Here is a 15,947-nt window from a genome sequence, read left to right as displayed (position 1 = left end):
TAGAGTGTCAGCGTAGCTTAAACGAATTAAAATGGAGCATTCTTAGAAGGATTATTCATACTGTGTGCACCTTAATTTGAAAATTGAATTACTACTATAAGGAGGGCTTGGTTTGTTTTGGCTGCCAACCAAACTTTACCACAAATCATCTTTTGACCTTTTAAACTGGCTCACATAGCTCGCTTTAGCTGCGCTGTGGTGTGCCGTGCTGTGATAAGATGTATTTCCACTGCACCCTCACAGCAGTGGATAACTGCACTGAAACAAGATTTTATGGTACTTCTTGGGAACAGGGCCACTCTCAGCCAGGGTGTATTGTTGAGCTGAACTGAACAAATCTAATGCACTAAAGGTGTCACTTTAAAGTCTTGCTATGACAGTTCAAAGCTAATCAGCTACAAAGTAGTTTTGTTGCTCTTGTGTAATGTAGACTCTGTGGTTTGAAGATTTGTTCCACTCCTATGCTCATCTTTTTACTTTCATCTAAGTTAACAGATACTGTTTTTTGTTTTCTCTCAGCTTTCCCTTGCCATACTGTTAACGGTGTAATTGCTGCATTAGGCCATTGTATGGATGTGTGTGTGTGTGTGTGTGTGTGTGTGTGTGTGTGTGTGTGTGTGTGTGTGTATGCATGTGTATATGTGTATGTATATATATGTGTGTATATGTGTATGTATATGTGTATGTGTGTATATGTGTATGTATATGTGTATGTGTGCATGCGTGCGTGTATATGTGTGTGTGTGTGCATGTATATGTGTGTATATATATGTATATATATGTATATGTGTGTGCATATATGTGCGTGTATATATGTGTGTGCATATATGTGCGTGTATATATGTGTGCATATATGTGCGTGTATATATATGTGTGCGTGTATATGTGTGTGTATGTATATATGTATATGTATATGTGTGTGTATGTATATATGTGTATGTATATTTGTGTATGTGTATGTATATATGTGTATATATATGTATATGTGTGTGTATATATGTGCGTGTGTATATGTGTGTGCATATATGTGCGTGTGTATATGTGTGTGCGTATATGTGCGTGTATATATGTGCGTGTATATATGTGTGTGCATATATGTGTGTGCATATATTTGCGTGTATATATGTGTGCGTGTAAGTGTGCGTGTATATGTGTGTGTGTATATGTGTATGTGTATATGTGTGTGTATATGTGTGTGTATATGTGTATATATATATATATGTGTGTATATGTGTATGTGTGTATATATATGTGCGTGTATATGTGTATGTGTGTATATATATGTGCGTGTATATGTGTATGTGTGTATATATATGTGTGTGTATGTGTATATATATGTGTGTGTGTATATGTGTATGTGTATATATGTGTATATATATGTATGTGTGTGTATATGTATATGTATGTGTATATATGTGTATATGTATGTATGTGTGTGTATATGTATATATATGTATGTATGTGTGTGTATATGTATATATATGTATGTATGTGTGTGTATATGTATATATATGTATGTGTATATGTATATATATATACGTGTATATGTATGTGTATATGTATATATATATACGTGTATATGTATGTGTGTGTATATATATGTGTGTATATGTGTGTATATGTGTGTATATGTGTGCATATGTGTATATATATAGATATATATATAGATGTGTATATATATATAGATGTGTATATGTGTGTGTGTGTTTTTAGTTTTATAAGTGTTATAAGATCTTTTGGCTGTTACTAAACTGTTAGCAACTAGCAGCTTATGAAATGTTGGTTATTACTTTGCTACCTCGCTAGCTACTGCGGAAGAGTAGCTAAATAAGTGATGTTAATGTTATTAATCACCTCACACAACTGTTAGCAGCAATTGTTTGAACATTACGAGTCTTGTTATCTGTAAAGTAAGAGTAGGTAATTGGGGTGCTATTAATGTGCAATAAATATTTTTAGTACTACTTTTACTTTTAAGGAAAGTTAGCTAGCTAGTCATAAACCGTGATTGATGCTAGTTATTTGCTGTTGTTTTTTTTTTTTGAATCTAGCTATGCAGATAGTTTTGCTGGTATTTGCTCAGCTTTAGAGATGTCTGTATTAAAAGATTTCTGCTGCCACCCAGAGACAATGTAGCTGAATGAAATTTGTTTTTGGCACTCACAGAACTGAAAAATTACATTTAACAAATTCCACAACGTCATGTCTTTTTGAAAAAAAAAAAAAAATGTCCCCATTACTCTGAATAATCCGCAGAGCTTGTTGTCAACAGTTTATATCCGAACCACTTTCTACCAAAAACATAATTAAGTGCAGGGTTCCATGGTAGGAACTTCAGACATCTGAGTGAAAGCACACTTACAACACCATTCCCGTGCTGGGTCACATTCTTTCAAAGTGTACAGAACGGTAAAGAGCTTCTAGTGACAAATGTGGAAGAGAAAATAGACTCTGTAGCAAAGGTGGACATGCTGTAAAATGTTTTCAGTGTTCTGATTTAGTTCAAGAAAAGAAGTGTAGTTTGTGTACTGTCAGATGTTGCCGTATCAAATAGATCCTGTTTGATATTTCTCAAGTCACAGTTGAACTTGTCACTGCACCAAAAGCGGCACAAAGACTGAAATATTCAGTGCTATTAAGATTTATTCTCTTAATTGTCATTTAATGTTGAAGTTTAGCAGTTGAGCTTATAAACTACTCAGAACAGGGTATTAAAAATACGTGACTGCATTTAATACGCATACATGTTTCTTTTTAAATCAGTACTGTACTGCATTTCATACGGAGCATTTCCCTTTGCCAGACAGGCTTCCTTTCTGCAGTGTTTGGATTAGCAATGCTGCAGGGCTGTACTGTATATGCAATGCCTTCAACTTCACATTTCTCCCAGGAGTGATTTCTCTGACTTACTAAGCTCCGAAATTGCCACTGCAGCCTAGAATATTACAGATTTGCGAGCAGGAAGAGAAACGACGACTTAGTAGTTTCAACCCAATTTTCTGTTTTTTTTTGTTTTTTTTTTGTGAGACAGCTCAGAAGAATGTAACATGCGTTCACCCTGGGAGGGTGGGGAAATGCAGAATGGGCAGCGGATTAGATAGTGAGAGGGGGAGAGAGATAGAATGAGGGAGAAAATGGTATTAAAAAGAGGAAGAGCAGGGGTGGAGCAGCAGAGAACAAGAAGAGAAGGATGCAGAGAAATGGATTGAGAGGTCATGATTTTGTGTGTTATTTAAAAAAAAAGAAAAAAAAAAAAGAACCACTCACAGAAGGTTGTTTCATCAGGGTCAGTGCTCTAGTGGGGCACAGGCCAGCCTGATTCAGAATACTTTGCCTCAAGGCAAAACATCATGGGGTTTTATTTTTAGTGGGTACAACCTCACAGTGGTAGGCAACAAACACTCACAGATCTATACAGTACACTGTATACACTGTACAAGCATAAATACATACACAGACATGCATTTGTTCTCTGTGCACACACTTCCTTATGCAGACAAAATTTCTACTTAATGTTCTTAATGTTTATTTACCCCAGATTTTTTTTCCTTAACATGAACACAAAGTAACCAATGCTTTTGTGCCTGTATGTCATCCTACAGGCCAGAGACGGACATCACCGCTTCACTCCATGATCAGGTGGACAAACTTGAGAAGCATCTCAGGTACATCAGCGCACTCGCATCATCTTTCAGCTGTCATTCCCCGTTCCTCTTATGTCTTCTCCTGTCCACCTGGTACAGCCGGAGGAGCAGATTAGAGTTGAATTTCCAAGATGAAGCTAGTTTCAGGCTCTCAGATATGAGGATTTTGCTGCTTTTCCCTTTTCTCTCTCAGTTTTAATTGATTGTCTTTGGGTTCTGGACTATTGGTTGAACAAAACAAGGATTCAGTCTGGCTCTTCATCCATGCATTTCTGTTGTACATATTTTTCAGGCCATTTAAAGTGCTGAAGAGAGCAGCCCTTCAGTTTGGTGATTAACGCTGCATTGCTTGGGAAATGTTCACTCTGTAGCAGTGCTTCTTACTTCCCTCCCCTTTGTGGTTCTAATGGAAAACACCCATAAGCAGAAGAGACATGGATGCGCAGTCAACACACACATACACTCAATATCAAAGGACCATTGTCTATCCCATGGTATTCAAATAGCCTCTGGCCTTTTTTCTGTTACAGGTCAAGTTCACCTACCTCTCTCTCTCTCTCTCTCTCTCTCTCTCTCTCTCTCTATTTCTGTCTCTCTTATTCTCTCGCCACCCCTCTCCTCAGGGTGAACTCCTGAACACAGAAGTGATGAGGAGGAAGGAATAAGGATGAAGGCAGGGGGAGGGCCTGGAGGGAATGGGAATGTAGATGATGATGAGGAGGAGGAAGCAGCAACAGGAAAGCCTCTGTTAGAGCTTAGTGTTGGCCTTTACAGACAAATATCCACACATATTTACACGCAGGCACACTCAACCATGCACAAACACACCCCGGGAGCCTGTAAAATGTGTCCATGTATATGATGCGTTGTGACTCTCACGCACGCGCACGCACACGCGCACGCGCACACACAAACACACGCACACGCACTCATACCCAGATGAATCAGGCAGTAAATGCGAAGTGTCTGCTCTCCGAGCGCCTCCAGAATAAAAGCTGTTTTCGGCTGCTGCCGTTACCACTTGCTGGCACATTAATATGTGCGCAGGGAACATGCAGACACACCCACACACACACATTCACACTCAAGCAAATACACACATGGTTGTAAATATCAGGGCTTGTTGTCTGTCTCTGTCTTTTGCTCACAGTCACACAATTACAGCCACACACAGACACCTACGCACACAGGCACCTGTTTACTATGGTAATGAGTTGAAGCAGAGAGCGAACATCTGTAACATCACGACCCTGTTGAGACTGGGGGTGCCATGCTAATCCCACACCAAGACATGCATGCACACACATGCATACACGCGCACCCTGTCTCCTTCGGTCATACAAGACTGCCAGTGTTAACCACACTCTTAGACGCACACAAACACACACTTAAAAAGCGGTGCTGTCTGGTTGGCGTGCGTTTTATCATGTTGCTCTTCAGTCTTGCTCCACACTTTCTCCATCTGCACTGTGGCTTGCAAATGACTTTCTGCTGCCAAAATAATGAACAGCTTAGAGCATGCACATCTTTCTGTTTCTCCGTCTTTCTCCCTCTTACTCTCCCTGGGATTTTTCAGGTTTTCTTTTACCCCATGTTTTTTTCTCTTTTGGCATTTCCTGATATCTACAGCTGCCAACCATCCTGCCTGCTCCGTTTGCTTCAAGAACATGTTGATTAATGTGGCTCGAAAATGCATGTGTCTGTATGTGCTTATACTTTATAGTGTGGTGGAGGTACTGGAGAAACATGGTCTACAGAAACCCATCTCATATGTGAAGAACAGCCAGAACAGTGAAGAGGAAGCCCACCAACTAATGGTCAAACTGTGCCGCCACACTGGCCGCAAGTACGGAAATGCACACATACTATGCGCTTGCATACGCACAAAATGTCCTTCGAGATCCCATGAACATACAGTACATTTACACTTTTGTGTTTTCCAAGAAACCCTCCAGTGAGTGAGACGGTGTGGAGAGGACTACTGCAGGACTTACTTGACATGCAGCAGAACGTTTACACTTGTCTGAAACCAGAGACATGTCACCAGGTATTGCACCTCAGCAAAACAGCAAAGTCTACATTATATATGGAATACTCTGATTTTTATTAAAATATGTTAATGAGTTAAAAAGTGTATCTGGAATTTAAAGTGAAAATGTGTCTGATTGCACATTTTGCACCTTAAATGACACTTTGGTCCCTAACTCAAACATTAAACTGCACGTTTACACCTCCTGAACCTCTGAATTCAGAGTTTAGATGAAGTAAAATGACTATCTACAATGCACCTTATCAAACAATGTTAAAACTTTAGTTCCGTGAAACCCTATCTCTCCTGCATAATATATCCTCTACTCCCTGACTGCGCCAGGTCTTTGTTGAGTCTCTGCTGTGCTCCAGCCGTGTGGAGAACGTACGCCTGGCAGGGCAGCTCATGCACTGCTCCAAGGTATATTAGATATGACTCGCGATTCTACTTCAGAGTTCCACTCACACTGCCCATTGGGGTCTCCAAATATTACACTACCCGTAATAAATTCTAATGCTGCCGTCGCATTCATGATTTTGAATGAATGTTTCCAGGTCAGCCAGGATGTTCCTGTCAGCTTGTCATTCCGGGGTAGAGGTCACGCTCTCAGGGTGGCCTATGACAACAGTGTGGAATTAGTGTTGGCTGCAGCCAGAGAGTACTTCAACTCCTCCACAACGCTGACAGACTCCTGCATGGGCCTGGCCAGGTGAGTAAAGAATGAGGAGGCTTATTTCCATGATTTTAAAGGACTAGTTAGAATTTTTTTCAGTGGTCATTTTGCCAATTCTCACTTCTTTAAGGGGCTAGTTCAGATTCAGATTCAATTTGGTATAGATGAGAGTTAAGCTAAATATTAGAAATTCAGTAATGAGGTAGATTTGGATGTCATTTCCTGCTGTACAGTACAAACACTGCCATGCAGAAGTGTTCGTATGCTATCTGAGATGTTGACCCTGCTTGTTGTGATGTGTGGCAAACACCATTCATTTCTGTGTGGGTGGATGTATGTTTTTGTGTTTGTATGGCAGACCCATAAAAAAATAATGGTGGCTGCCTTTATTTCACCTCCTATGGTATGTTACATGAAGTTTATACTAAGTATTTGTATGCGCGGGTATGTGTCTTTTCCCAGATCTCAGAGGGTGGCCAGTGGGTGTCTAACCTTACCGTCTGTTGTTAGTGGGGAAGTGGGACAGTAATTGGGTCGTCATTCATTTATAGTAACTAATACACAGGCCCCCCGCCACACACTTGGACAGCATAATCCATTGTACCACTCCCACTGTTTGTTTGTGTTTGTGTTTGTGTGTGTGTGTGTGTGTGTGTGTGTGTGTGTGTGTGTGTGTGTGTGTGGGTGTGTGGGTGTGTGTGGGTGTGTTGCATGTGAATTGGAGATATGAAAAAGAAAGTAGTTTCTGAACATGTGCCCGTCGCTGTAAAATGAATTGTCTATACAGACTGGCAGCCCTTCACCTTTAGATTAAAAAAAAACGCTCCACAGACGCACATTTTACCCTTTGTACTAAATACCAAAGACACACACACACACACACACACACACACACATTCCCGGACAGATACACAAACTGCACCAGCGTGTGTCCTGAACGGATGTGGTCAGTGGCACTAAGCAAGAGTTTACACAAGGACAAAGAGACTCTTCATAAAATAACATGGGGATCCCTTCCAGCTACAAACCAAAGTGACCTCACAGCATCACTCAGGAGAGACAGAGTGGGACACTCACTCAGAGAGACTGAGAGGTGCTCAAATACACACAAAGGAAAGAGACAAACACCAAGCAGGATAGTGACAAGTCCTGAAAACTCTGAAACAAAGTTTTGAATTTGTGAATATTAGTTTAAATCTGCACCAACCGATATTTTTCTAATCACGATCGATCAAATGACTATGTGTAATATGAACAGGGTTGATAATTCTCTGTGGCAAGCACACAGAGAATTATCACCCAACACTGCAGTTCTTTTTGGCTCTAACATTTTAGGCTCTTTCAGCTCATTAGTTTGATTTTTTTTATGGCCCACAACTTTAGTGATTAGAGTGGTGAGCGTGACCCAAATCACTGCCATTTTCAGGAAAAAGAAAAGAAAGAAAAAAAAAAAAAAAGGTAAACCCCTCTGTACTCGACCTATCACTTAGCAACTAGCTGGTAAACATAGTGGAGCATTCAGTAGGTAAAGAGCCAAATATTTCCCTCAGGATCTAATTTGACCTACATGGGCCTACTAATAAATGATAATGTTGCACTGTGTTTGTTAGATGTTTGCTAACATGTTTCCCATATTACCTCTATAAGGTAATAAATACGTCAGTGTTTTTGTTGTTTTTTTTTTTTTTTTTTTTACAGCCTCTTGTGCTGAGCCCCAAGTGGCCAAAAAAACCTAATAATGCAGGTTCAAGGCTTAGAAAAATCATTTTTTACGATAAAGTTGAGCTATTGCCAGTGAAATGAAATAGGCTTGATAGTAATGTTGTTGCTTTCGCTGTTTCACCAAAAATATGTCAATTATAAGGCCAATAAAGGGGTAAGATTTATTGGTTTATTATGGTGCCTTTGTTTCAAGTTGGTCCCAGGGAGTTTGTCCTACATGCTTGTCATTAGCAGAACCGGACAAGATAATTACATAGATTATTCATGTTTATTTTAGTAAATGCAGTAAGATTCAGTGTTGTCAGATTTGATGAAACATGTTCTTGCTTTTCAACTGAGCTTTCTGCCACTTTATCTGTGTGCTTTAAACTTCAAGCCAGTTTCACCAACTTGCTTTCAGTTCTAATCTAGATAGATGAAAATTTGTCTAAGTGTCTTGGGAGTAGCCTTTTTGAAACTTGCAGGGACTCTGGTGAGAAAGATGCCCAGTTTTCAACAACCATTATGCAGAAAATAAATGGAAAGAAATCAGAAATAAGCTCAAAAGGGATGATTCTTTTTTTTTTTCTTTTTCTGGTTGTCTCTCTGGTGTTTGAGAAAGCTAATCTTGCTAGACCTTGAGGAGAAGAGAGCTGGAGTGGAAATGACACAGAGATGAAGAAAGTGAAAGAAAAACCTGGAGGGTGATTGCGTCAGCACGCTGCTGCTCAACGTGCTGGTGTAGAGCTTGGTTTGGTGTTCCGTTGATAACTGCTTTACAGATGTTAACTTGTGTTCTTGTGTGTGTTTAACAGAGTAAGTATCTCCAAATTACAGAGTAATGCTGCAAAGCACATTGTGACTCTTAAAACTGAAACAGAATCCTTCACCGCTCTCTTTTCTAAGGCCGTCTCCCCGCACAAAACATACACACACACACACACACACACACGCCTGCAGACCCTTCACAGCATGAGTACATGATAAACATGCCCTCTTTCTGTCTCTCATTCGCCCATCACCACAGCCCTTTCCTCTCCTCTCGTTTGCCAGGACAAACCCCTGGTTCTTGGCAAGAACACCAGCCATGCTCAAAGAGTGGAAAGCTGTGTAGCGAGTGTTTTGCCAAGTGTGTTTACTCTAGTTAACAATATGGAGTCACACTGTTTTTAAGATGTATGGTATGGATTTCTCTAATTACGCTGATAAGGATGCTTCTTCTTCTCTGTTAGCTTTCTTTGTTCACTCACTGTGAGGGTAGAAGAAAACTGCTGGACAGTGTGTTTTTTCCTTGAATACACATCCCAAGGACAAGTTCTCTCCCTAATGCTGACGTCAGAGTTGCTCTTTAAGCTGCTGTTTTATGTGGGATTTAGGTTATTTAAAAATTAATCATGTCTCTGACTCTGTCTCTGTTGTATTTTGTTTTGCTCTATAATTGTGTGATAAAAAACCTAGAGAATGAGAATGTACTTGAATTTTAAAGAAGCACACACACATATTCAGTGGACTGTTACATATGCAAAGTTATGTGCTATATAATCCTATTAAGGGTAATGAGTGTGGATTGTGTTGCAAGAAAAAACTCCCCCGCTATAGATCTGTCACATTAGTCTAGACTTTGTAAATAAATCCATTTGTGTAGTAGCACCAGGTTTCTCATCATAGTGTTTTAATTTCACAAACTTCACAGACTTGATAACCACTTTTTGCTACAACTTTGAAAATGTCTACCAAAATAAGCAAAACTCATTGAGTCCCTCCCACTCAGTTTCTCATGCGGTCAGTTCAGTGGCTCCTGCTTTGCAACCATTTTCTACAATACCATCAGATTAAATGTAAGCGACCTGTTTTTAGTGCCTCTACTTGTGTTTAAACCGCATTCCTATGATGTAGAATAAAGTATATGATTTTAATGTTTTTTAGTTTTAACCTCACTTCCTGATGATAATTAAGGCAGTGGTTTGACTTTTTAAGAAATACGCTTATTTACTTTCTGGCGGACATTTGATGACAGGAGAAATACTGTTTGCTTATCTTTCCATGTAATATAAAGCTATAACCAGCACCCGTTTAGCTTATCTATTCATAAATACTTTACATTGCAGTTTTGTACATATTTAACAATTATAATAGATATAACATATCAATTAGTGAGCTTTAGAGGTGCTGGTAGTTGAATTTTTTTTTACCTTGGAAACAGGCTAGCTGTTTCCACTGTTTCCAGTCTTTGTCATCTGATTGGTCACGTCTTGGACAGATGATTATAGCTGAATGGTAGTCATCTGTTCCCTGTTTTAACTGGTTGTTGTCTTCGTCAGGGCGTGTCTCCAGCTGATCACAGACTGTCCTCCGGCAATCCAGGAGGAACTGGACCTCATCAACGCCATCAGCCAGCTGGAAGACTTCAGTGTCAGCATCCTCCCGCTGCAAGGTAATGAGAAATGTTCGTGTGTGTGTCTGGGAAGAAGAAGAAGTAGAAAAATTTGATCAACTAATCACAAGTGTGTTTATTTTCCTAAATGTGTCGTCTGTGCAGTTGTTAAGAGTCATTCATCCAAGTGTTTTTTAATTCAATATAAGACACAAAGGATGTAAGGACGCCATCCCCTACCTCCCTCACTTACGCACCATCCAACCTGTCTCCCTCCCTGCTCGCAGTTCCTCCAACCCTCCATATGTCACTTCTTCTTGCCACTATATCTAAATATATGGTTATTTATGGATCAACTGTTGAGCAAACAACATCTGCCTGATGGCCTAATTAGGATTGAAGTGTATGGTCTCTGCGTGTGTGCTCTCTCTGACATTCTCTCTCACTCTCTCTCTCACACACACACACACACACACACACACACACACACACACACACACACACACACACACACACACACACACGTCCTCTTTTATATTTCTGCTCCATCTGTAGACCTGACCAATCAGCATTCACCTCCACGGTCTTTCGTTCTCTCTCTTCTGGCTCCACATCAGTATCCTACTGGCATGGCTCTCTGTAAAAGGAAATTGTGGAGCCAGAATGAACCAGCTTGGCCCCTCATCGCCTCACCTCTGGACTGAGGTGTTGTTTGCCCCCAAGGCCCCCGCCCCCCTTTGCCCTCATCAAACTGAGCTGCCAGCATAAAATCACTGTGACAGAGAGAGCTGTTATTTCCCCCCTCACTCTCTCTGTCTCCTCCCCCCTGTCCTTTCTCTCTATTCTTTTTTCCACTCCTTCTTTGACCCATTACTCTCATTCCTCTTTCTCCTCACTCCCTGCTGTTCACTTGCATTATTTTTTTCACTGCCCACTTATTCTTACCTACGAGACAAAATGAGAACAGGAGAGTGTTTAGGAAGAAAGTGAAAGAACAAACTAATAAAGGGAAAAAAGAACAGCCCAGTAAAGAAAAAGAGAAACTGAAAGAAAGGAAGTTCTGGTAAAAGAAAAATTCTCCAATTATTACTTTTTTGTGTTGCGTTGGTTTTGTATCAGTGATTATTGTCTAAAGCCTATTTTCAGTACTCAGGGCCTCCACGGCCCTGTATATTGCCGGTGGTGCCCTTGTACCATTTATTTGTTCTGACCCAAGGACACATGCACACACACTGTACGAAAAAATACACATCACTTTCTTTTTCCCACAAGTAAAAGCCCTATCTTGCACACTGGGCTTGCAAACTCGCAGATAAACATTGAAAGGATCTCAGCATAGGTAATCCATTTTAGGCTGTCTCTACAGCCCCCCTACAGAGCCTTAGGTGACACCACCCTGCCCAGAATTCCCTCTTGGCCTCGCCCAAAGTGATGCCAAGCCATAAAGATCCTCAGTGGGGTACAGAGAGAGCACAGAGGCCTGCGGAGAAACTAAACATGCTGTTTCTCATTCCAAGCTTAGAAAAATATGGAAATGGTTTTTTTGTGAGTTTCTATTTCTTGAACTCAAATTAGGAAAAAGTTTGAAACCTGCATAAAAAAAAATCAGTCATCCTCTGAATTGGGAAAAACTGATATGCTCCTAGGTATTCGCGAAATTAAATGCACAAATTGTAGTCAATGTCAAAGAATGAGCACTAAATGTCAAATATCCAAGAACTGTGTTTTCCACTAAAATACACTTATTTGCCAGTTTATTAGGTACACCAAGCTAAAACTAGAAGTCTTGCACTAAATCCTACTCATGAAGGTTATAATGTTCAGTTTTTTTCCGAACTGTTGTAGAGAGGTTTTGGTTTAATTTATGGTCATATGATCGGGACAGACAAAATAGTATAAAGGTCACTCAGTATAATGTAATACAGTTCAACAGCACCAAAAACCGCAGGCTTCAAAACGAACATAGAGCTGAATCAGCACCTCTTTAAAGCAGCTTCAATTAAAAAAAGACCATTATAATTGTCATAAAGGCGCAATTAATTGGTGTACCTGAAAAACTGGCAGCTGACTGTATAAAGTTGTGTAAAAATAAATAACTGGAGTCATATTTACTCTTTGAGGGCCCCAGACTCAAACAACAAAACTGCAGCATTTTTAAAAAAGATTACAGGTAACAAAGTAGCTTGGTTGACAATATTATAATTCTAATCTTAATTGTTATAATCAATTAATATATAATAATAATATGTTATAGAATATATAACAATATAACATTGTTATTTTGTAGAGAGATTAAAAAAGTATCGAGTGATTAAGATGACGTCTGACCAGTGTATTGGCAGGCAGATCAGCCAAATATTGCCCTATCATACACATATAGGCAGGTATACAGATAGATTGCTATGTATGCAGTAGATTTGTAGATACACAGGCATATATGTTGGTATTTATCCTAAATGAATTTTCAGTACATTCATGTTTCGTAGTCTACATTTTTATGTGTATTTGACATTTCTTTTAGATAATTAAATTTTGATACATTCTTGTTGTATATCTGTTTTCATTTCTTCTAGTACTTCAAATAACATTATTTTATGGATTAATCTATTTATTATATTCTCATTTGATTTTCTGCCTATAGAATATCAGCAAATAGTTAAAATTAACCATAACATTTCTCCAAGTCCAAGGTGTCGTCTGTCTTGTGTGACCAACAGTGCCAAAGGTATTCAAGGTTTTTGCTTAAAAAAAATGACTTAAAAATTAATTGATGTATCAAAATGATTTCCAATTAATTGATTCATCAATTAATCTTTGCGGCTTAATTTCTTCTTTATGATCAAATTTCCACTTACGTTGACCACTCAAAAATGTATTCAGAAATTCAAAGTATCCTAAAATAAAATCAAATATCATGAACAATACTGGCCAATGTATTGATAGTGAAGCGCTGTAATTTAATATACTATACAGCCTTTTATTATTTTCCAGACTTTTTTTTTAACTGTAGATCATGTGTATTTTTAACTTGAATACAATAATTAGCAAAACATGTCTGACACCCCTCCCCCTCTGCCTTCCTTGTCTCCCTTCCAGTGCGCCTGCGATCAGACCGTCTGTCTCTCATAGAAGAGTGCATCGCCCACTGCTCCACAGCCTACAAGCAGTCAACCACTCTGCTGAATCTGGCATCACATCTCCGAGTGGCAGGTACCTAAAGACGCCCGGGAGCAAGCACACACGACAAGTCATTTTTCTGACGCCACTGACCTCATCATGCAATTATTTTCCCTTTTCTTTTCTTTTTTTTCCCCTTTATCGTGTTAAAAACGTGTTTGAGGTTAACATTCAATGAACCAGACTCTTCTCCTCTCCGGTGGCAGTTTCATGACAAAGCTCATGAGATTAAGTGAGAGAGGACCGCCTACGCGATGCACAGAGATGTACCCCAGCATGCGTGGGTACTTTCAGCAAGCGCACTGAGAGCTCTCGCACAAGAGGGAAATTCATCTTCACAAGTGGTGTTGTGGCTTGCAAGCAAAAATCCATACTAAAGCGCACTCACACGCGCACGCGCACACACGCATACACACGCACAGCATGAAGGAGCAAGCAAGCAAGTTTCATTCCCCAGACACACTGCTTTGTGTGCTCTCTAAACCCTTTTCTGTGCTCATGTTTCTTGGTTCAGTGCCAGGCCAATAAGTTGTCTCTGTACACCAGGATTTGCAACTTAAATGGATAGATGTTGTTTGTGTATGGCAGTCGTTTACATTAAGTTTACATGGCTCCGTTGTTGACTGTTTCATTCTGTGGTCAGTTTTTCCCCCATTTTAGCCTCAACATACAGTCTTTGATCCTGTGACTTCATGAAATCTCAGAGAAGATGTTGTGAGACTGGTGCCTTTTCTATGGTAGAAAATGTGGAGTTGTTGGGTTTGTTGTACCTAGAATCCGGGCACCCAGTGTTTGGCCTCTTTTGAAGCTAAATGTTAGCTGTGATTTGATTGATTTAAAATTCTTAGATGAAATGCATGAAGTTAAAAAATAATTGTTGATATTTTGTATATTGGGACCTTTTTTAACCCCAAACCCCAACTTCCCAACACTACTAAAGTAATACAATTTAAGGGAAAGACCGAGATGTCATTCTGTTACTTCTTGTCCTCCAAAAAGAAAAGAACATTTCTTTCTGTTTTTCTGTCCGCATGTTTGTTTTGTCTTTCTTCTCTTCAAGAATATGAGCTAGACTCTTCCGTGTCTGTCCATTGCTCTGTTGCCTTCCTCTCTCTTCTGTCCACCATCTCTGAACTCGTCGATTGCCCTGTCCTCCCTCTCTGAGGCCTGTCACCAGTTAAAGGAAACCTGCTAACCGGCCTTGTGGCATTTCTGTGTCTCTGCTGCTCACATTCAGTCAGCAGGCTGTACTCACTGTGTGGTTTCAGAAAAAAGAGGCAGAGGGAGATGAGAAGAGGAATAAACAAATTTTTAAATAAATAAAAGCAGGGGGTATGCTTTTGAAGGGTGGATAGCTCTGGGTGTCTGTAGTGAATATTTAATGTAGGTATCACCAGCACACCGGTTGAAAACCCTAAGGGGTTAGTTCCTGCTCAGTCTACAGAAATGCTCTGTAAATCATACAGTCTAATGGGGAACGGGTAAGAAAAAAACTTGTTTTTGTCTGAATGAATCTATAATAATGATATTCCAAATAGGAATTAAATTGTGCTGACTTGGAAAAGGATCCTGGTGGCGATTCGGTAAAGAGCCTCTGGAAATCATATGTAGTCTAAACTTATTAACGACAGTGTTTTCCATTTGTTGTTTTTCTGACATTGCTCACCTTTTCATCCAACCCTTTGATTGGGCCATCAAGGACAGGTAAAGCCTTCAATTGGATTTCTAAGATGTCTGATTCAGATCGTCTTGAAATAAGGTCAGAGGATGTCTTGATAAAAGCACTGGGTCAAAAAGAACACAGAGCGAATGAAGGCTTGCTGACACACACACACATACACAAAGCGCACACAAAGCTCCTTTATATTGCGGTCTTGACAGCTCTTGAAGACACCCTTTCAACAGTCACCCTGAAAATATTTGACCAACACCCCACCCCGCTGTAAACACTATACTTCAATCCGTCGCTCACTCCACACACAAACCCACTTACACACTCTCACACGTAGACCAATCCAGGGCCATCACATTTCTTCATCTCGTCCGCTGTCCTTTGATCTTAGTATACAGGTTTGTTCAGAAAAGCTGTTTCTGCCCATGTCTCTTTCAATTGCCCTGTCCTCTCCCTTTTGTTTAGTGAACGTACACTGGGATCATAAGTTGTGTTGAGTTGCCACATGAATGTTAACACCATAACCAATCCCACCAACACTAAGATATAAAACTGAGATTTATTCCTGTTTAGCAAGACAGCAAGATGGTATTTTTTAATATTTCATAATCCCTCTTTGAGATCAACAGACACATCAGTAACCTCATTCATACGAGACACTTGGTCTGTGGTGCAGC

The 15,947-nt window shown here is 39.8% G+C and overlaps 1 protein-coding gene across 1 annotated transcript in view; it reads left to right on the top strand.

Annotated features, from left to right (window-relative positions):
• Positions 1-15,947, top strand: part of nbas (NBAS subunit of NRZ tethering complex) — a 164,929-nt gene that overhangs the window by 49,139 nt on the left and 99,843 nt on the right. Inside the window, exons 26-32 of the mRNA XM_040125994.1 lie at positions 3,603-3,665; positions 5,368-5,490; positions 5,589-5,691; positions 6,016-6,093; positions 6,228-6,382; positions 10,369-10,481; positions 13,518-13,631. Coding sequence (XP_039981928.1) covers positions 3,603-3,665; positions 5,368-5,490; positions 5,589-5,691; positions 6,016-6,093; positions 6,228-6,382; positions 10,369-10,481; positions 13,518-13,631 — 749 coding nt within the window. The remainder of the gene's footprint in view (positions 1-3,602; positions 3,666-5,367; positions 5,491-5,588; positions 5,692-6,015; positions 6,094-6,227; positions 6,383-10,368; positions 10,482-13,517; positions 13,632-15,947) is intronic.

The sequence above is a fragment of the Xiphias gladius genome, chromosome 4 (genome assembly GCF_016859285.1).
Source record: "Xiphias gladius isolate SHS-SW01 ecotype Sanya breed wild chromosome 4, ASM1685928v1, whole genome shotgun sequence".
Taxonomy (NCBI): Eukaryota; Metazoa; Chordata; class Actinopteri; order Istiophoriformes; family Xiphiidae; genus Xiphias; species Xiphias gladius.
This window is presented reverse-complemented; position numbering and strand designations above follow the sequence as displayed.